At 39.6% G+C, this 21,145-nt stretch overlaps 1 protein-coding gene across 2 annotated transcripts in view; it reads left to right on the forward strand.

Annotated features, from left to right (window-relative positions):
• LETM1 (leucine zipper and EF-hand containing transmembrane protein 1) overlaps positions 1 to 8,885 on the forward strand; it is a 73,997-nt gene extending 65,112 nt beyond the window's left edge. Inside the window, exons 13-14 of one of the 2 annotated variants that reach the window (XM_032767893.2) lie at positions 2,650 to 2,806; positions 8,144 to 8,885. In XM_032767893.2, the coding sequence (XP_032623784.1) occupies positions 2,650 to 2,806; positions 8,144 to 8,293 (307 nt within the window). In that variant the 3' untranslated portion in view covers positions 8,294 to 8,885. The remainder of the gene's footprint in view (positions 1 to 2,649; positions 2,807 to 8,143) is intronic. The other variant, XM_032767894.2, reaches the window with a different exon arrangement.
• Positions 8,886 to 21,145: the final 12,260 nt, after the last annotated feature.

Genomic DNA, 21,145 nt, shown 5'->3' on the forward strand with positions numbered 1-21,145 from the left:
AGGAAAACTGATGAAGCTTTATACATGGATACATGTTTGTGGCCTCCTGTTCCTTTCAATTCATGTAACTTTTACCATATGAGTCTGGTCACTGCAATGACCTCCATAGCCTCAGGATTGTCATGGCATCAGCAGAAGTCCAGGAATTTTTAATGATGGTCCAGAGAAACATCCTCCTCCTTCTGAAAAATCAGTCTGTGGCCAAAAACCTGAGGTTAGGGATATGGAGTTAAAACCATACTAATAAATAACCCTTATTAAAAGGATTGTTGGTTTTATCATCTTCTATATCTCTGTGTGACCTGGGTTGGAAGGTGTAAACTAGGGCTGTCAATTAATCACAGTTAATTCATGCGATTTAACTAAAAAAAAAAAAAATCACGATTAATCATAGTTTTAATCACACTGTTAAACAATAGAATACCAATTTAAATTTATTAAATATTTTTGGATGTTTTTCTATATTTTCAAATGTGTTGATTTCAGTTACAACACAGAATACTAAATGTACATCGCTCACATTATTTTTGCTTACAAATACTTGCATTGTAAAAATGAGAAACAAAAGAAACAGTATTTTTTCAGTTCACCTCATACAAGTACTGTAGTGAAATCTCTTTATTGTGAAAGTATAACTTACAAATGTAGATATTTTTGTTTTGTTAAATAACTGCATTCAAAAACAAAACACTGCAAAACTTTAGAACTTACAAGTCCACTCAGTCCTACTTCTTGTTCAGCCAATCACTAAGACAAACAAGTTTGTTTACGTTTACGGGAGATAATGCTGCCCACTTCTTATTTACAATGTCACCAGAAAGTTAAAACAGGCATTCACATGGGAATTTGGTAGCCGACATTGCAAGGTATTTATGTGGCAGATATGCTAGACATTCATATGCCCCTTCATGCTTCGTCCACCATTTCAGAGGACATGGTTCCATGCTGATGATGATCGTTAAAAAAATAATACGTTTATTAAATTTCTGACTGACCTCCTTGAGGGAGAATTGTATGTCTCTCGGCTCTGTTTTACATGCAGTCTGCCATATATTTCATGTTATAGCAGTCTCGGATGATGACTCAGCACATGTTGTTCATTTTAAGAAAACTTTTGCTGCAGATTTGACAAAACACAAAGAAGATACCAGTGTGAGATTTCTAAAGATAACTACAGCACCTGACCCAAGGATTTTAAGAATCTGAAGTGCCTTCCAAAATCTGAGAGGGAAGATGTATGAAGCATGCTTCACAAGTCTTTAAAGAGCAACACTCCGATGCAGAAACTACAGAACCCGAACTACCTAAAAAGAAAATCCTCCTCCTGCTGGTGGCATTTGACTCAGATGATGAAAATACATACGTCGGTCCACATTGCTTTGGATTGTTATTGAGCAGAACTTGTCATTATCATGGATGACCTCTGGAATGGTGGTTGAAGCATGAAGGGACACATGAATATTTAGTGCATCTGGCATGTAAATACCTTGCAATGCCAGCTCAACAGTGTCATGTGAATGCCTGTTCTCACTTTCAGGTGACATTGTGAACAAGAAGCGGGCAGCATTATCGCCTGCAAATGTAAACAAACTTGTTTGTCTGGGCAATTGGCTGAAAAAGAAACAGGACTGAGTGGACTTGCAGGCTCTACAGTTTACCATTTGTTTTATTTCTGAATGCAAGGTTTTTTTGTACATAATTCTACATTATGTTCAACATCCCTGATAAAGAGATTGCACTATAGTACTTGTATTAGGTGAATTGAAAAATACTATTTTTTTTTTTACTGTACAAAAATAAAATATAAAGTGAGCACTGTACACTTCGTATTCTGTGTTTAATTGAAATCAATATATTTGAAAATGTAGAAAACATCCAAAAATGGTATACTATTTATATAAATGGTATACTATTATTGTTTAACAGTGCAGTTAATTGTGCAGTTTTTTTAATCATGCGATTAATTTTTTTAATTGTTTGACAGCCCTAGTGTAGACCACTTCATGAGGGCAAGCAGAGGCTTTAACCTACAAAGGGTAGATATCAAAGCAACATGTTGCCACTAGGCAGACTTCAGAAGCAGTGAGACAGTTTCTGAAATCTGCTTAGGAGTAGTATGGAGTTCAGTCTTTACATTTTGTGGAAGGGTTTGTTCCTTTCATGTGTGAGGAAATTAAATCCAACAGGGCATGTATGTGTATGCTGTTACAAGAACATATTCCTCAATTCTTGCCTTCCCAGGATTTGTTCAGGTGGGTTCTCTTGCATGCTTTCCTCTCTCTATTTTCTGTAGACCAACCTCTTTAGTCCAGCAGGATGGCTGAGGCAGGGTAGTGTCCCCTGAATGAATAGGACAAAGGTCTTTAGGTGCTGAGGAGCACAGAAACTTTACCAAATTATATTTCAGTTATCAATGGCTTCTTGTATTTGTGCAAATCAGCATGTGGAAATCATAAGAGTGAGTATGTCTGGAGGATAAAGACCTACCTAAAGAACTCTAATAAGTGATAAATTCAATTTTGCTTTTTTGTTTTCAGTTCTTGTTCAGGCTATAAACCTTTTTGTTCAATATAAAATACCATTACATGTCTTTAATATCCTTTTCTCTTCCTTCTTTACTTCTTTGTAGTAACTGTTTGCTGTATACAGATTGTGTTTCCCCTTTAGGGAGAATCTCATCAGTATCAACGAGCTTATTAGTGTGATGAAACAAATCCAGAAGTTTCCAGAGAACAAACTGAATAGGATTGCTGAGGCATTAGATGAAAACCAGGATGGCAAGATTGATATAGATGATGTTGCCAAGGTGAGTCTGCAGAGCAGTTTTAATAAACTAAAACAAGTATTACACACTTATAGAACTGCTGAGTTAGGCTACATTTTGCAGTTTTCACTTAATTTCATATTGTTTTCTTTGCCCAAATCTTTATTTTGATTTAGAATATCTGAATGATAGATCAGTCTTTTATGTTTGTGTTTTTAATACATACTACCCATTGCTAAATTAATGGAGACTTTTTACCACTAGTTTGGGGGATGTATTCATGATTTCCTCCCATATCCAACATTCACGTCTTCATCCCTAAACCAAAAGGTTCTCTTTTCTAATGAAAACCACATCTGTAGCTCTTTCCCTTCCCTCCACAGATGAGCATATAATCTGGGATGCCTTTTGGTGGCACTCCCCATCTATCCTACTATCCAGCCAACTGGACAGCTTGGTTTTTGTTTTGTTTTTTAATTAAAGCCTTATGCTAGATATTTATAAGTTAACTAACTGAGTTTATGCACAATGCTTTTGCATATGAAAATGCTGTTTAAAATAGTATTTGTGGAGGAAATTGGGAGGGGGGCCAGTATTTGTTCCCTTCTCTTAAGAAAAGTGCAGTGGGATTTTTAATGACTACAAACAGTGAGACAGGTATTAGCCAAAATTCTTCCCTACTGTATCTAGAATACTAAACCATACAAACATGTAAGAGAGATGTTTCATTGTGCTCTGCATTCTTAAGCCTAGAGTTCACCAGGCCATCAGTCGTCCTGAGAAGGGAGCTGTTTGTCTCTGAAGCTCGTCTGCTATTGAGCTACAGAATCTCGTCAGTTTTGAAGCTTTAATTCTGTGGAGAAGTTGTGTAGTAACAGAATTTCAGGGACCCCAATAATCTAACCCCTCTCCCCCCCCCGTTTCTTTTAGATGCGCATCATGCCTGCTTCCTGGTTAGTGCACTTCGGATATTCTGGGTTGCACTGTAAATACTATCCATTTCCTCTCCTTCTAGCTGTCATGTTCCATTCTTTTCTCCCTTCCCACAGTTTTCCAGGCTCTCCCCTGCTGTTCTCCTTTTGTTACTTCAGTGAAGTGGAAGCAGCTCTAGGGATGTACTGAAACCCATATTAAACTTTTAGATTGGTTAATTTGAAAGTCATTTTTCTCCTTTATACAAGTGACAATAACAGTGACTAGAGTAATAGCAGACTGGAAAATACAATATTTGTCCTACTGAATCACATTTTTTCATTTTTTCCTCTTTAGTAAAAGACCTTGAATTTTATTATTATTTTTTTATTCCTTCATGGTGGCTCTGAGCTGTTATTGCATTGAGCTATATTTATCAAGTCAAATAAAACTAAAAGCCGAATCCTTTCCTGATGTAATTCCATTTCCTTCACAGACTTTGGTAGTTATAGAAGAGATGACGTTGTCCTTAAATCTCTGGACTAAAATCATCATTATGGAGTTTTATAGTATTTTATACAAGGATAACTAACTTTCTTCCTTTGTCTTCAAAAAGATTGAAACTCCTTTTATTTTTTTTAATTGAATTTGGTTTTTTGCTCTGCATTTGGTTTGCCCACGCTTTAGGATTGTATGTTTATTAATAGTGTTTATCTGTGATAATTCTGATTTTTTTTTTAAATATGCCGAATTTTATTTTTTTTTAAAAATCTACTTCAGAAAAACTACAGATCCTAGAATGAGCTATTTTTCTGTTTGTTTTTTTTTAAAAAAATCAAACCAGTGAGAGTTTTTTTTAAAGTGCTGTTGTCACATTATTTCAGGTGATTAAAACTTCTTTAATTAGTAATTTTATTTTAAAACCTAATATTCTTTTAAACTTGGTAATGCTCTTTGATTTTACTCAAGAGGAAGATGTTAAGTGTCTTAACATTTGTGACAGATATGTTAGTATTTGAGACACCATCATTATTTGAATCTGTTTGAGACAAATGTATTTTAGCTGTTGGTAAATGTTGATTTTACAGTGGTGACCACTCTCAACTCTTGTAGGATACAACCTGTTTTTAAATTTTGGTGAAAGCACTTTCACATAAAGCAGAGGTATTAAACTCATTTAGCAGACAAAAGCTGAATTTAACTTACGGTCTGTGGGCCAGGGTATAAATGTAGGAGTATGTACTATCTTCAGTCCACGGCAGATTTCCCACTTTCCTTCATTTGGAGGTTTGCACTAAGATCAAGTGCAGAAAGTGGCCTTTTTGTACTAAAGAAAATTGCGTCTGCTTTATCACTGCAGTACAGGTTCACCCAGTTTGATTCTACTGGTTTACAGCTAATAACACAATTGTAAATCAGGTCCTTAGTTATGAACATTTTGTATTATTTGCTTAGTACTCTTTTTGTTGCATCGAGCATCATTCAGTGTGTGTGGGGGGAAATGTCAGCTTTAGAGAAACCAGTATTTCTGCCTTTTGTTTCTCTTCCTGCCCCTTCCTTCTGTTCTTCTATCTTAATTTCCTTTTCTCCAGCAACTTTCAGTTCCCACTTCCCTGTGTCCATCAGTTCCAGCCACTAAAATGAACAGCAGTGAAATATTTCATGCAGACTTTAAACGTTGTCATTATTGGAATTTGAGCTAATATCTCAATGAGATAAGGGGTGATGGAAGAGTTCAAACCTGAATCATCTTTTTAGGCTGCCTGTTGCCTAAGGAAGACACCACTGCATGAGGTTTACGCTCAGTTCATGTTTGGAAGGCTTTCTTCTCAATCAGGAAGGCCTGCTAATATTTTAAAAAATGAAAATTCAGAATATGTATGTCATGTGTCCTGGCCACATAGTTATACAAAGCAGCCTAGATGCTTGACACCGCTGCTCAAGGGTCATATTCACTCTAGGTTTATGTAATGTAGAGAGGGCAATCAGTTGTAGCTTAAACACCTGAGGGACAAGCTTTTGTGACTCTTGGCCCTTAATGTTTGCATGCATGTCCATAGCAAAAAGAATTTGATGAGGATAGTTCATTAGGAACTGAGCTTAAATCTTCAGCCACTTTAAATGTGTCATCAAAAAGCCACAGGATTTTAATAATTTTTAAAAATATTGCACAACTGGATTATAGTATATGATCACACGCAACCAACAGAATAATGGGGGAGGGATAGCTCAGTGGTTTGAGCATTGGCCTGCTAAACCCAGGGTTGTGAGCTCAGTCCTTGAGGCTACTTAAAGATCTGGGGAAAAATGAGTACTTGGTCCTGCTAGTGAAGGCAGGGGGCTGGACTCAATGACTTTCAGGGTCCCTTCCAGTTCTACAAGATAGGTATACCTCCATATATTAACTCTATTTTGCTTAGACCTGTGAGAGGCCTGGTCTACACTACGCGTTTAAATCGATTTAAAGAGCGTTAAATCGATTTAATGCTGTACCCATCCACACTACAACGCCCTTTATATCGATATAAAGGGCTCTTTAAATCGATTTCTGTACTCCACACCTGCCGACGAGGAGGAGTAGTGCTAAATTCGATATTAACATATCGGATTACGGTTAGTGTGGACGGAAATCGACGTTATTGGCCTCCGGGCGGTATCCCACAGTGCACCACTGACCGCTCTGGACAGCAATCTGAACTCGGATGCAGCGGGCAAGGTAAACAGGAAAAGCCCCGCGAACATTTGAATTACATTTCCTGTTTGCCCAGCGTGGAGCTCTGATCAGCACGGTTGGCGATGCAGTCCAAATCCAAAAAGAGCTCCAGCATGGACCGTACGGGAGATACTATGATCTGATCGCTGTATGGGGAGACAAATCTGTTGTATCGTGCTCTGTTACAGAATACAAAATGCCAAAGCATTTGAAAAAAAAATCTCCAGGATACACAGCGCTGCGTGACAAGCGTAACAGGAAGCCAGAGACTCAAATGGACGCTTATGGATGGAGGGGGTACTGAGGACTCCACAGGCTATCCCCAGTCCAGCAGTCTCTGAAAAGTATTTGCATATCTTGGCTGACTCCCAATGTCTGTAGGTTCAACACAGTGTCTGACTACTTTCTTGACTACTTTCCTGTCACCCTATGTGTACTGAGTTTGGGTAGACGCGACTGTCGTCAGCAGTGAAGAGCAGTATCTGTCCTCTCCCCCTCCCCGGTGGTAGACGGTTGCAATAGGACTAGTAACCGTCCTCATGATATCTAACATGTGGCATCGGGCCAACATTGCTGGTTACTCAGTAGATAGGACAGAACGGCTAATAACCAGCTTCATCATAACAACTGGGGCTTCAGCCCTCCCTTTCCTGTGTAAAGAAGAGTTCTGTACTGCCTGGACTGTCATAGCAGCAGCATGCTGTTGCTCCTCCCCCCACACCGCTTAATGTCCTGCCTGGACTATCATCGCGCCAGGAGGCTGCCTCCCCCTCATTTTATGTCACTAAACATCAGTTCTTATTCTGCATCTTTTATTATTCATGACACAAAGGGCAGGACACTGCCACGGTATCCCAGGAAAGTTGGGGAGGAGGGAAGCAACGGGTGGGGTTGTTGCGGGGCACCCCCTGTGAATACTGACAGAGCAGCTGTGCTTGATACACTGGTCCTCTAGTACACTTGCCCCTTATCTAGGCAGGACTGACTCTATTTTTAGAAACCATAAGGGAGGGATTGACTCGGTCCAAGTGAGTCTCATCCCAATTTTGCTTTTGCGTTGCGCCCCCGGCCGATTTCAGCCAGGGGGCACTCATGATAGAGCGCGGACAGTACCAGGAGGAGAGATAACCGTCATCTCATTGCCAGTTTTCTCCGGCAGTAGACGGTACAGAACGACAGCCGGTAACATCTCTGCATTGCAAAAGCAAGTGAATGCTGCTGTGTGAAGCACTGGGAGTATCGCCTCTCTGTTCGCGGCATCCACTACACAATACTTGGTGCCGGAAAAAAAAAAATCCAATCGGGTGCCGGTGCGTGCTGATGGCGTCTGCCAGGGCAATCCAGGGAGAAACGGCACGAAGGATTGTCAGCTGATGGTTTTCCAGATAGAAGGATGATTTGACATTTACCCTGAACACCCGCGACAATAATTGATTCAACCCCAGACTTCCAGGTGTGGGGACGAACTGCGGGAACTATGGGATAGTACGGAGACTACCACCAAGTGCACACTTCAGAAATCCGATGTTAGCTCGGACCATGACGCACAACGCCGAATTACTGTGGCTTCCCTAGTGTGGCTGCATGAAATCGAATTTATAATATCAGTTTTATAAAACCGATTTTAGCTAATTCGATATTATCCCGTAGTGTAGACGTGGCCAGAGATAGCTGTTTCTCTCCTAATTAGATTAAGGGTGTCAGAATACTTAACCTATGTGAAAATTAATGTTTTTGTGGATTTCCTTTTTTAGGTGGTAGAATTAATTGACAAAGAAGACATTGATATCTCAACAAGTCAGGTTGCTGAGATTATAGCACTGCTTCAAAAAGAAGAGAAACTGGAAGAAAAAGAGAAGGCGAAAGAAAAGGTTGAGAAGGAAGCTGTGGAAGCGAAGAATTAAACTTCAGAATCTGAAGTAAAGTCCAGTTTAACCAATACAGCTTACCTTCCTGTGTACTAAAGCATGCGTGTGTGTGTGTGTGTGTGTATATAGCTATCTATCTCAATTGAGCTTCTGTGATGATGAAAAATGTTAGCACTTTGTGTGCTAAATGAGTTTGCTAGTGGCAAATCAAAGATATGTTTTGTGGAATATGGAATCAAATAATTTCTGTTATCAATCAAGTGATTTTTACCATCATTCATGCAGATGAAAACAATATGATTCTTTAAGAACGTGTTCTTTGCTGTGGAATCACGTATTTGCAGTCATCACTATGGTGTAGAGAATTACTAAACTTGCTAGTTTCCAAAACATTAGTATAAATAGTGTATCTATCATGGAATAATGTGTGTGAATGTCATTTATTTCCTTGCATCATGTAAACATCTGATCAGCAACCGTTAAACAAGGTCCAACATTGTTGTTCTGCTTCCTCCTTGAGTTTTTGGCATAGTTTCTTCTAAATTTTTCCTTTCATCAAAATATTTCATTATCCCTTGAAACACTACTGAAGGGGCTGTGGCATCAATAAAGTGTTTAGATTATTTAATTTTTCTTAGCTTCATATCAGCTAAACTGTTGCTTTGCTAATACAGAATGTCACATACTCTGATCTCATGTGTTAAATCAGCTGTTTTATTTGTCACTCTTTTATGAAGGGAAAATTCAGTGGAACTGAAACCTCCAATGAAGAATGATTTTTATGGGTTTCTTAAGCTTATTGTGATTGAAAAGTGGGAGTGGTTACTTCTAAGACAGTTCTCATAATTCCATATGAATTATTAAAGCATTGGGGAAATAGGAATCTTTAACATATTTTCAAAATGTGTTCTGACACATAAGTGGGAGAGTGCATATTGAAATAGCTAAAGTAATTAGAAGGGGAAAATGTCAATTATGGTATTTTTACATATATTTTTAAAACTTGCAGTTATAAAAAAATGTTTGTTCTTATCTACCTGAATCCTGTATACAACATAACAGGCGTTTTTACCTCTGGATTTTTCATCTCAGGTATGAAATCACTAACCACGTGACAGTCAGAAAACATTATGTAAATCTGTTCATCTCATGGCCTTGCTTACTGCAGTGTTACCAAATATCTGCTATAAACAATATTTTAAGTACATGGTTTGCTTTCTGGTTAACTGGTTCTTTTATTCAGTTTCTTCTCTAATTAAGTAATAAATTAAATATTAGCAACTAATGGATCTGGATTTACTATGCCATGTCTTTGTGTTTTACATCTTCATTTAAAAAAAAATACTGACAATTTTAGTATATTAATTTATTTTCTGAGCAGTCTGAATTTCCCCTTGTTTCTTAAATTTCAGATTTCATTTGCCAACAAATACTAATATTATGACTTTCACCAGTATTCTTTTCATTTTGCATCCAGTAATTCATAGTCTCAAATTTTTGTAATTATCAGATTAATGCATGTTAAACATGCTGCTGTAGAATGCTGTACATGGAAGAGAATGGAGTCTATACGTTTTTTTTGCTATAGTAAAAATTATATACTGTCTCAAAAGTTTTGACTCCCAAACACATTTCATTGTAATTTTTGGGGTTTTTTTGTGTTAAATCTGAATTAAAATGACAAAAATGGTTATAGAGACATGGGACTGATATGGCTACAACTACACTGAAAACCAAAATGTTAATAGAAATTCCTTGAAGTTAGTGGAACAACATATAGTTTGGGCATTCTCATGGCTTGCATGGTGGACCATTATATTTATTGAATTGTTTCTTGTACATTTTGTTGTGGTAATGTACAGTTTGTTAACTAATTTTAGAAGCAGAGTAAAAATGTTTAGTTCACAGCTGTAGAACATTTTACAGTTTGTAAACTATACAGTTTGTAAAGAAAGATGCCTACAATGGGTAATGTTACTGATCCTCCTGAGAAGCACTATATTTGCATCTTACTGAGTAAACTGATTTCCACCTGTGGACAAGTTGAAATTACAAAGTAATATGATCTTTGCGATTCTTTTACTGTATTTTTTAAATGGATGGGGGTACCTGCTTTCCTGAAAGTATGGGTAAGGTATAGATTCTGGCATGAAGTCAATTTCAAGATGTGTATTTATAACTTGACTATAACCTTTAAGGCTAAAACTTGCCCAGTATTCCATACCATGGGCTGTACTTGTCAAGGCATTGAGACACATTTGTCCCTGGTAAGTTTTGTTGTGTCTTTTGTTGATTTGAAATATTAGAGTGAACGAGAAAGGAGATCTAAAGTAGTGATGGATGTTTTTTAAACACCATCCTTATTAAATTCATTCTGATACATTTATGGCTAAAAGTTTTTTTGCTCTTGGACTCACCTGAAAAATGATATATTGAGATACTTGAATCAGTTAATTTAAAAGCACTGCTTTCAATAACCAGTGTTAGTTTCCCCTGTCATCTAAAGAGATTTAAATAAATCATGTATAAATCAGCAATAGCTAAATGTGTTAATTTATTTTGAAAAATATTGCAAATCCAAGATATGTGGCCTAGAATTCATAATAGCACACGTTATCTGCCATTTTATATAGTAAATGGGCAAACCCATGATTAGCTAGACTTATTGCATGTTCTGCGGGTCTCAAAAATATTTGGCAGGCTTCTATTAATCACCAAGGGCCCCAAATCCAAAACCCTTCCTTGAGTAGTTTCATGGAAGTCTTTAAAACTGCACAGGTTAATGGGTATGGGGGTTTGGCAGTATTGGGCTTCAAATCAAGAGCTTTACTACTTTTTATCTAGACCAAAAGAATAAATAAATGAAAGTTAAAATACTTCAGGAGGGATTGATGGTTTTCAGATGTACAGTAGCTGGTCATGAACTTACTCATAGAACTATTTAATCAGTAGGTCTAAATATTTTAAGTAAAAATTTAAATATTTTGTTTAAATTTATTGAAAGGTTGTATGATATTTGAATGAGCTTATGAGTTACACAAGCTGATTCTTCAAAATTATAGTTAGGCAAGCAATAACATCATTGTTATCACATTGTTTCAAGTTCAGGTAAAGATCTGATATGATAAACAATTTAAGGAAAAAATTACATATGAATCTTTATTACTTGTGGCTTACCAAAAAATTCCAGTTTGGCAACAGAGTTACTGAAATAGAGCCAAGTAGTGTGTCCTTTACCTTCTGCCTATGACATAATTAGGTACTTTTGTAACTTAGTCATATTTCATCAATTAAACAGTTCTTTCCAGCATTTGTTTTTTCAAATGCCCACTTTCACTCAGCTCTTCGTCAGCAATCACATGCTGTTTGTGCTGTATAAGTAAAGCTGTCTGCCAGCGAGGTACCAGAAAGTTAATTTTATGGAGCACTTGTCATCTTTAAAAGATACTAATATTAACTGTTTTTTTCTGTTTGAGTGCCACATCCAAATTTTAGTGAAGGTAATGGGAGTTTTTCCATTGAGTTCAGAAGGAATTGGATCAGACCTGAAAAAGGCAGTTTTTTTTTTTTTACCTCATTTGTTTTGATGTGTACATTACACCCTACCAAAATACAATAAAGAAATTCATAAAGCTCTATAAACCTGAACTAATATCTTAAAAAAGGATTTGGGAAAAAAAAAAAAGCAAGATCTTAAATGCCAATAGGATACATGAATAATCTTCATTTACAGACCAGTGGTCTGAAAGCTTTTTGTTTCCCAAGACCTGAGTTTGAGATTTGTTGTTTTTCATGTAAGAATAAATGACATCACTAATTCCTGAAGTGTGCAGGAAGCTGTATTCATGTAGGAGAAACACAGACCATTAAACTTGGGTCTTGACATATAAATGCTTTTCAAATATCTTTGCTTAGAATGTATAGCTAGGGCCTTCCATCCTGCAAAGAGAAATGTGTGGGCAGACCCATCCCTCAGTACAGAGCTTGTTGATTTCATTGGGGCTGTATGCAGGCATGGATCTCTTTGCCTTAGATGGTAGGCTTTGTGAAAGGGACTGGCTCTTCTGATTTATGCAGTTTGGAATACTGCATGTAATTTATATATATCTAAACATATGTGCTGCTAGTGACTTAAGCTTTTAGATATTTTAGTATGTATTTTTAAAGCATTTGTTTACTTTGAACTTGAGATTTATTTCAAATTATTCAGTATATTTTTAATTTTAAAGAAGTCCATAGTTAATTCTGCTTTTTGAGATGTGTTGTTGTAGTTTAAGGAGTTCAGCCCATGTTATAACACTGTCTAAAAGGTTACTTGCTATCTGTGCTCAGAGCATACTGGTCCTAAACTTGCCACAGTTCAATATAAAGGTTTTTTGGGGAAGTTTATTAAAATGTGTAATGTCTTAAGTTTTAATAAACTTGTAATATTTTTACACCAGAGATGTTGCTTCTTTTTATATGACTTGACTCTTATTTATTGCTGCTTAGATGACTTACCAGCCACAGGTCTGATAAATGGCGGATCCAGGATTACAAATACAGGATGAAAGAGGGCAGATAAAGTACTAAGGTCTAAAATACTGGGTTTTTCAAGTGCTTGCTCATGTCCATTCCATATTAGGTGTGTACGCTCTGCATGCACTGCTGCCGGAGATTTCCCCCCCCAGTGATATCCATAGGGCCGGCTCGAGCACCCATTGGAGGCCCACGCTCATGCGCCGGTATAAGGGGCACTGCTGGCCCTGCACCCATCCAGTTCCCTCTTACTCCCATAACAGTTGCTGGAATAGTCTTTTCTCTCTTGCTTTAACAAGTCCTCTCTACCAGTGGGTGTTTGATGGTGTGGTGGGTTTTTTTGTTTGTTTGTTTGTTTTTGGTTTTGTTTTTCTTTTGTTACGTTGTTGTAAATAGTTGTTAGTCCCCTTAAGGGATGTTGTTCCCAAGACAGAGCATGCTCAGTCCCCAGGTTTCAAGCTGTGTGCTGCATGCACTAAACCCATGCCCATGAGTGATCCCCGCTCCAGCTGTTTAAAAGTGCCTGGGGGAGTCTCATGTGAAAGATAAGTGCAGGGTCTGTCAGAGTTTCAGATCCTGCACTCAAAGACAGAGGTATCAGGTTGAAAGCCCTGCTTGTGGAAGACATGCTTACACCGGCCTCTGAGCTAAGTCGATTGGACTCTGTGTCGAGCAGAGGGACCCTCTTAGCACTGATGTACATCTCCGGTACTGGGAAAGTGGCGCAAGAAGTGTGCCAAAAGAGGGCACTCCTCCGTGACCGAAGGAGAACCTGGGGAGTGAGATGTGACCTGCTTCAGGCCACTTACGGCTGTATGGTTATGGAGCCTACACTGCCCATGTTACCCATTCCTACCAGGGACATACCCCATACTCCTGGGACTAGCAGAGGCACGGCACACCTGAGGAACCTTCCATGCGGAAGTCTTTCAGGCTGCCAGGGATCTAATGGCCCTACTGATTCTTCCCACACCGAAGGACCATCAGCCTGCCATTGAGGAGCCACTTAAGACAGCTGCATCGTGGGGCAAGTCTGTGCTGGCCCCCGATGGTGGTCCCCAGCCCATCACTGATCTCATTTCCCAGCAGGTCGTTGGCATTAAGATGCTGGTCTCCAGCAGGCTGTCACCAGTTGCCATTGCCTAGAGGCCAGTCGCCCCAGTAAAGGCGCCAATCACCTGACCCCAGGCATTGGTCACCAGAGATCCGACACCGGTCTCTGGCTAGTTGGCACTGGTCATCTGAGGTCCAGCACTGGACACAGGAGTCCTGGCTCCAGACACCAGTGCCCCATAGTCGTTCATCAGTACTGAGTTCTCGCCCTTCTGGTCTTTGTATGAGGGATCCTCGACTGACTCAGAGAGGGAGTCAGCACCCTCGCAGAAGAGGCACCATCACCCAGCACACCAGGCCAATGTCGGTGCCGGTCCATTGATGGGCCCATGGCCTCCAGGGCAGCGGCCAGTCCAGTGGCAGTACTAGAACCCCGGCAGTACTGGGACAGTTTTCACACATTTCATCTGTGGTGACCTCTGAGCAATGGGCTACAACCCTGTCTCAGTTGGTACCAGAATCAGACTATGGTACCAAAACCCCCATGGCAGCCACAGTTGAGAGGGCCCCAGGGGAGGCTGAATACCTGGCCCCTTCTCCTCCATGCTTCCTGATGACCTTTGAGCCCACCAGGAGCTCCTCAAGAGGATGGCTGCCAACCTGGGCCTGGAAGGCAGAAGAGCTCAGGGACGACAGACCCCATTTTTGATGTTCTGGTGTCTACAACTCCTGCCAAGATGGTGCTGCCTATGCATCGGGGTACTTAAACTGGTAAAGGTGCTTTGGCAGACTCCCTCATCTCTGCCTCTAACATCTACAAGGACAGAAAAGAATTATTACGTGCCAGCAAAACGGTTTGAATACATGTAGTCCCACCCGCCCACGGGCTCTCTGGTGGTCGCCACAGCCAATGAGGGAGATAGGCAGGGCTAGGCCAGGCCAGTCCTACCCCAAAAAATAAAGAGGCAAAGCACTTAGACCTTTTTAGTAGAAAGGTTTATTCTACTGTAAGCCTCCAACTCCACGAACCAGCAGGTACTGCTGGGCTATATGATTTTGGTGTTGGGACTCCTTGGCCCGATTTAAAGACTCCCTGGCCCAAGACATGTGGTAGGAATTCTCAACCATCTTGGAAGGAAAGATGGTGGCCAGAACCTCCCTCCAAGCTGCCTTAGATGCAGCGGACTCGGCAGCCAAGTTGATGGTGTTGGCAGTCACTATGAGGCGTGGTTCATGGCTGCAGTCTTTGGGGCTGTTGCTGGACGTGCAGCAGTTGGAGCAGGGCCTTCCATTAAAAGGGTCCTCACTGTTCTCGAGCCAGATGGATGTAAAGCTGCATGGCCTTAAAGACTCCAGAGCCATGTTGCAGTCCCTGGGCTTCTGTACACTGGCAGCCTTGAGAAAACACCTCAGGCCTCAACGCCAGTTTCAGGAGAGCTGTGCTGCAATCCATGCACCAGTGAATTCCTAGGCCACTGCGAGTCACCTAAAATGGAATGGACATGAGCAAGCACTCAAAAAACAACTGCCTGTCTTTCATAACTGTTTTTTGAGATGTGTTGCTCATGTCTATTCCAAGACCCGTCCTTCTGCCCCACCGTCAGAGTTGACAGCAAGAAGGAACTGGACGGGCGCAGGGCCGGCAGCGCCCCTTTATACTGGCACATGAGTGCGGGCCTCCAGAGAGTGCTAGAGCCGGTCCTACAGATACTACTGGGAGGGGAAAATCTCCGGCAACAGTGCAGATGGCCCGTGCACACGTAACGTGGAATGGACATGAGCAACACATCTTGAACATCAGTTACAAAAGATAGGTAATTGGTTTTTCCTTACTCATGCAAAAGTCCCATTGATTTTGTGGGGGACTAATTGCCTGACTAAGGTGAGCAGGATTTAGCCATTCTTTTGTAGCTCCACTATTCAGTAGTTAAAAGCTAAATGACTGTCGCCAAACACTGATGACTTGACTGTCAAAAATTTGTTCCAAACTGAAATGAATCTCCTTGGCAATGTTAGGTGGGCAGGAAGTATTATTTAAAAAAAAGAGAGAAGAGAGAGCAGTAATATGAAATATTGTGTGTAATCTCTTTAATGCTATGAGTGTAATAATGACTTAGCATGGCAAACTTGTGAAGTCTACAGTATATCCAATAAATAACAGAATAAATGCTTTTTTTGTATGAAAGAGCTGTTATGACGTATTGTCAATTTACCAACTCTTCTGGTAATTTGCAAACATTGAGGCAGGGGAGGGCAGTTAGAGTCCCAATTCAGAATGGTACTTAAGTACATCCTTAATTTTAAGCATATTAGTAGCCTCATTCAAATCAGTGGGACTTCTTGTATTCCTCTTAACGTTTGTTATTTGTATTGAAGTAGCACATTGGACCTCCAGTACTGCACCAGGCCCCCATTTTGCTAGGAATCATTGAATGCAACAAAGAGATGGACCTTGCCATAAAGATCTTACAGTGTAAAAGTGCCTTGCTGAATTGGGGCCTAAGTGTCAAAGTATTGCAACAGATGACAGATAAAGGAGTCTCCAGACAGCAGATAGTTTTAAAATACATAAGATGAGGTGGGTTAAGGATTAACTTTTATCTTTAATGAAACAGTTCTTGAGCCAAATTCTCAGTTACACCTTTGGCTTTTTTTGTAACGTTTCATTTAATTATAATTTAGTTTGTGGAGGAGGACTTAATTATAACAATGATAGGTGTTTTTAATACCCTCAAAATACATTGAACTCTGGATCCATCAGTGTCTTTACTGAAAGATATGCACTCACCTGTAGGAAATACAAAGTACTCTCTCATTTAAGTTGTATTTAAAACAAATCTCGTTTACAGATATAAGAGAAATGTAAAGTGTTTTCTGGATATACCTTGATGTATGGAAAAACACAAAGGGATGTAATTGGCCTAATTTTTGTGGGTGCATTCTGTTAGCTCACTTTTGTATATAGCTGGAAGGTAATGCTGGTTCTGGAGTCTCCTGTTAGTTTTTATTGGAGGGAATTTTTTATATTGTGTGTTAATATACAATAGCGAAACACAAACTAGCTTCAGTAGTCAAAAGTAACTCTTTGTGAAGATCCCACTGCAATTTTACTTCAGGAAGTAAGTTCCTTCTTCCATATAGTCACAATGAGACTGGGCCAAGCTTAACATTGACTAATAATTATGGACTTCACATAGACAAAGTGCTGAAAACCCTCAAGGAACCAGGAGGCATTGACTAGAAAGGATTTAATAGTCCCTAAGTGATCTCAGATGGTGTCTCAAGTCTAATGCTACCATGTAAAGGCATGTTACTGAGAAGTCAAAGTGAAATTTACTTCTATTACTTAGTCAAATATATTTGGATGAGGGAGGGGAAGAGGTGGTGTTGTTTTTCATACCTCTCCAGGATATATCACCTGATTAAATGTGGAAACTTCAGCATTTCAAAGTCTGAGTTAAACTGCAGGGAAAAGCAGCACAGACTTTCTCTGCCTCAACTGGCTGCAAATACTCAATATTTCGATATTGAAGTGCCAGCAAAACATATTTGAAAAGATTGTTCTCAAGGGTTGACTTAGCTCCTCACAGAAGGTCTTCTCAAGTCAGAGATTTTGAGGGATGGTCCTGACTAAACAACAGTCTGAAAAATCTGAGTAATAAAAATTAGGATGTCTCTTTCAATGCTGCCACACTGGACTTAAGACAAAAGAGAAAAACCACACAGATTGTACCAACCTGAGCAAGTGACCTTACATCTTGAATTGCTGGAAGCATTTACTAAGATACAAGTCAACAATTCATGAAGGGTTTTGGTCAGCCGATATACATGAGGAGAAGTACTAGATGGGTCTAAATCAGTTTTGCCTCTTCCCCTCTCTTGCATAGCAGAAATCTTCTGTGCCAGGAGGAAGAGAGAAATCAATACTTGAAAACCACGGTAGATTTAGTGCATGTAAACTTTTACATGATAATTAGTCACAGAAGAATTTTGACCTGTGAAGGATATTTAAACTTCAGAGAAATCTTTATATCAGGAATACACAAAAATGAATATAGAGTACACGAGGATTAGAAATCTACTACAACCCTCCTCCTCCTCCTCCTCTCAGTTTAGAAAAACATAAAAAAAACCTTGAGATCACTCTCACACATGTGTGATATAGTGTATAGGAAGTGTAAACCAGGATTTCCTAACCATAGAAATCATTAAGTACTGTTCCTTGTCCTTTGTATCTCAGTAGCAACTAGAGGCCCCAGCCAAAATCACTGAAATGTTGTACGAGGCACCGTACAGACAGATGGAATATCTTCTTTGGAGAATCTTTAATTCAAGTAGACAAGACAAAGGAAGTATCCCAGTTTTACAGATGGGGAGCTGAGGTGCAGAGAAATAAAGTCAATTTCTTGACTTGTGAACACCAGTCCTGGACGCAGTATTCCAGCAGCAGTTGCACTAGTGCCAAACACTGTATTTTCTTCTTTATTTACCACTCCACCTATTTGTGTCATCTGCAAACTTTATCAGTGGTGATTTTATGTTTTCTCCCAGACGATGATGTTAATGGCATAGGGTCAAGAACCGATTCTTGTGGGACCGCACTGGAAACGCAACTGCTTGACAATGATTCCCTGTTTACCATTACATTTTGAGACCTATCAATTAGCTGGTTTTTAATCCATTTAATGTGTGCCATGTTCATTTAAAAATTTATCTAGTATATTTTAAATCAAAATTCACATGGTACCAAGTCAAATGCCTTAAATAATTCTAAGTATATTGTGTCAACACTACTACCTTAATCAACCAAACTAAATCTCATCAAAAAAGGTATCAAGTAATTATATTAGCTGCCTACATAGATATAGACAGATAACTGGATAGCAACATAGTATGGAGGAGGATGTTTACACTTGCTATTGAAACAAACTACTATGTTCCATTTTCGTACCCCCCAATGACATTTGAAAATAGTAAAGAAAATATCCCACAAAAGGATTGTGTTCAGCTGCAAAAATACTTCTGTATCTGAATGTACATGGCAGGGGTAGTTCAGACTGGCCTCTGAAATACTTCATTCCTAACCTTGCTCCAACGTGATGTAATTCTGTCTGTCCAAAGTAATGGAAGGGAGTCACGGTTCATAGCTGAATATAGAGCTCAAGAGCTCCTGGCTCCCAGTTGTATGCTTAGATCACTGCACTACACCCAAAACAAAGGTAATGTACAATGAAATATTAGGAGGGAATCTGTTCTTTGTCCCCCTAGACAGTAGAGATTTCCTCTTTTTGGAGAAAGGGAGAATTTTTCTAAGATCCCTATTTTATTTTTGTTGGGTTTTTTTTTTTTTTTTTTTGCTCTCCTTGTTTTGATACTACTTCCCACTATCCTCAAAGGCTGAATGGGCTGGATGCTCTTGCCTGCAGAATATTTCAGTGCTTCTCTGTGCACTAGCCAAAGAGGGAGAGCCATACTGCTGCCTTGGAACCAGTTTCAGCCTCTGGGCATGAACTCTAAGTACATCCACACTAGAAACTCTACCGTGGTTCATCCACAGTGCTGCAGGTGTGCCACTATAGTGTAGAAAGAGCTATAGAAGGGGGTTCTTCCTTTGCTGTAGTAAATCCACCTCTCTGGGAGGTGATAGAAAAATATTTTTGTTGACCTAATGCTGTCCACACTGGGGCTTAGGTTGGCTTCACTATGTATTTCAGGGGCATATACTGGCCTGGAGAGCCTGGAATTCAGGACCTTTGCTTGGTCAGGCTTGTATTGTCTGTAAATAGCCAGGGAGCAAGATAATTCCCTTTACTTTCTTACTGATCAGAATTTGTTGGTAGTGGGTCTGTGTGCTCCCTGCCCTTTTTGTCCTTAGTTACCAGCTCCAATCCCACCAGCAAAGATTGTGTTGCAGTAAATCCCTTAAGGAGTGGTTTCCTCAGAACCCCATCAAAACTACATTCCATTTCATGCCAGGATCTCAGCATGCTGACTTCACAGTGCTTTCAAGGCTGACTCCGTTGGCGTTGTAAGATGCACAGCTCTATTGAAGTTGGAGCCTGGCCTGGGAAGTTAAGGATGAGCACTCATCCTAAACTCTGGCCTCAGCAGATTGAACAGAACCCCAGAACATATTCTGTTTCAAAGATTGCCTGGGCACAGCAGCTGTTGGACACATGCCCGAGAAGCCTAAAGAAATCAGAGAGCTTTGCATTTTTGATGTAAGGAAACAAGGAATGGGTTCTGTGTTTATAATTGATGTAAGTGGTAGGGCCCAATATCAAAGGTCAGCATAATTCAGTGTCTGCCGCTGGGCAAATACCTAGTGACATTTGTTACATAAATCAAGAATTTGAATGGGATTATTCTTACTATTTATGAATAAAACTTTCAGAAATGCTAAATGACTTAGGCCATTAGGAGTTAGAAGCCTAAGTCCCATAGTTTTCTACATGTTTAAATTCCATTGACTTTCACTGAGATGTTGACTCCTAAGTCACTTAGGTGCTTCTGAAATGTTATCCCAAATTTTGTAACTCCTATTGGAGTATTTTTTTTTTTTTGAAGGCCAGGATTTTTTAAAAAGTCCCTAGTGACATGGTGCTTAATTTTTGGGTGCTTAACTTGAGGCATTTTAAAGGCACCTGACATTTTTTTCCAGCACGTGCAGAGAACCCATTCTGAAAATCAGACCCTTTAAGATGTCTCAATTTTGGTACCCAAAATTGGTGGTCAGTTTTAAAAATCATGACCTAAATCTCTTATCAAGGATGGCTAGAGCTTTGGCTGAATGCTCTGCAATGGGAACTTTTTTATTTTGGCATGAAATCTAAATAAATAATCTGAGCACTTCCCCTCCATTAATCCTCAAACCTCCCTGTGAGCTAGGCAAGTATAGTCCCCATTGTATAGATGGGGACCTGATGCACAGAGGTTGAATGGTCCATGGTCAGAAGAAATCAGTGGCAGAGACAGGAGAGCTGGGTTTTGTCCTTGAGTCCTAGGTCAGTGGCTTTACCACATGACCATCTTTCCTCCCCTAATTTGACTTTATATTGCATAGTACTGTAATCAAAGTACTATGCTGGTTTGTTTTGTGTGTACAAAGAGAACCATATTGATGGAGGTAAATGAATGCAGCCTGTTTTATCAGAAGCTTGATCCTGTTCCCGTTGCAGTCAATAGTGAAAGTTCCTTTGACTTCAGTAGAGTAGGATCAAGCCCTTAAAGCCTTTTTAAAGCAATCAATTAACAGAGCTTTCCCCCATAGGCAGGTGAGAGTCATTATCCACCTTTTACAGAAGAATAAGCTAAGGT

The sequence above is a fragment of the Chelonoidis abingdonii genome, chromosome 5, assembly GCF_003597395.2.
Source record: "Chelonoidis abingdonii isolate Lonesome George chromosome 5, CheloAbing_2.0, whole genome shotgun sequence".
NCBI classification, from domain to species: Eukaryota; Metazoa; Chordata; order Testudines; family Testudinidae; genus Chelonoidis; species Chelonoidis abingdonii.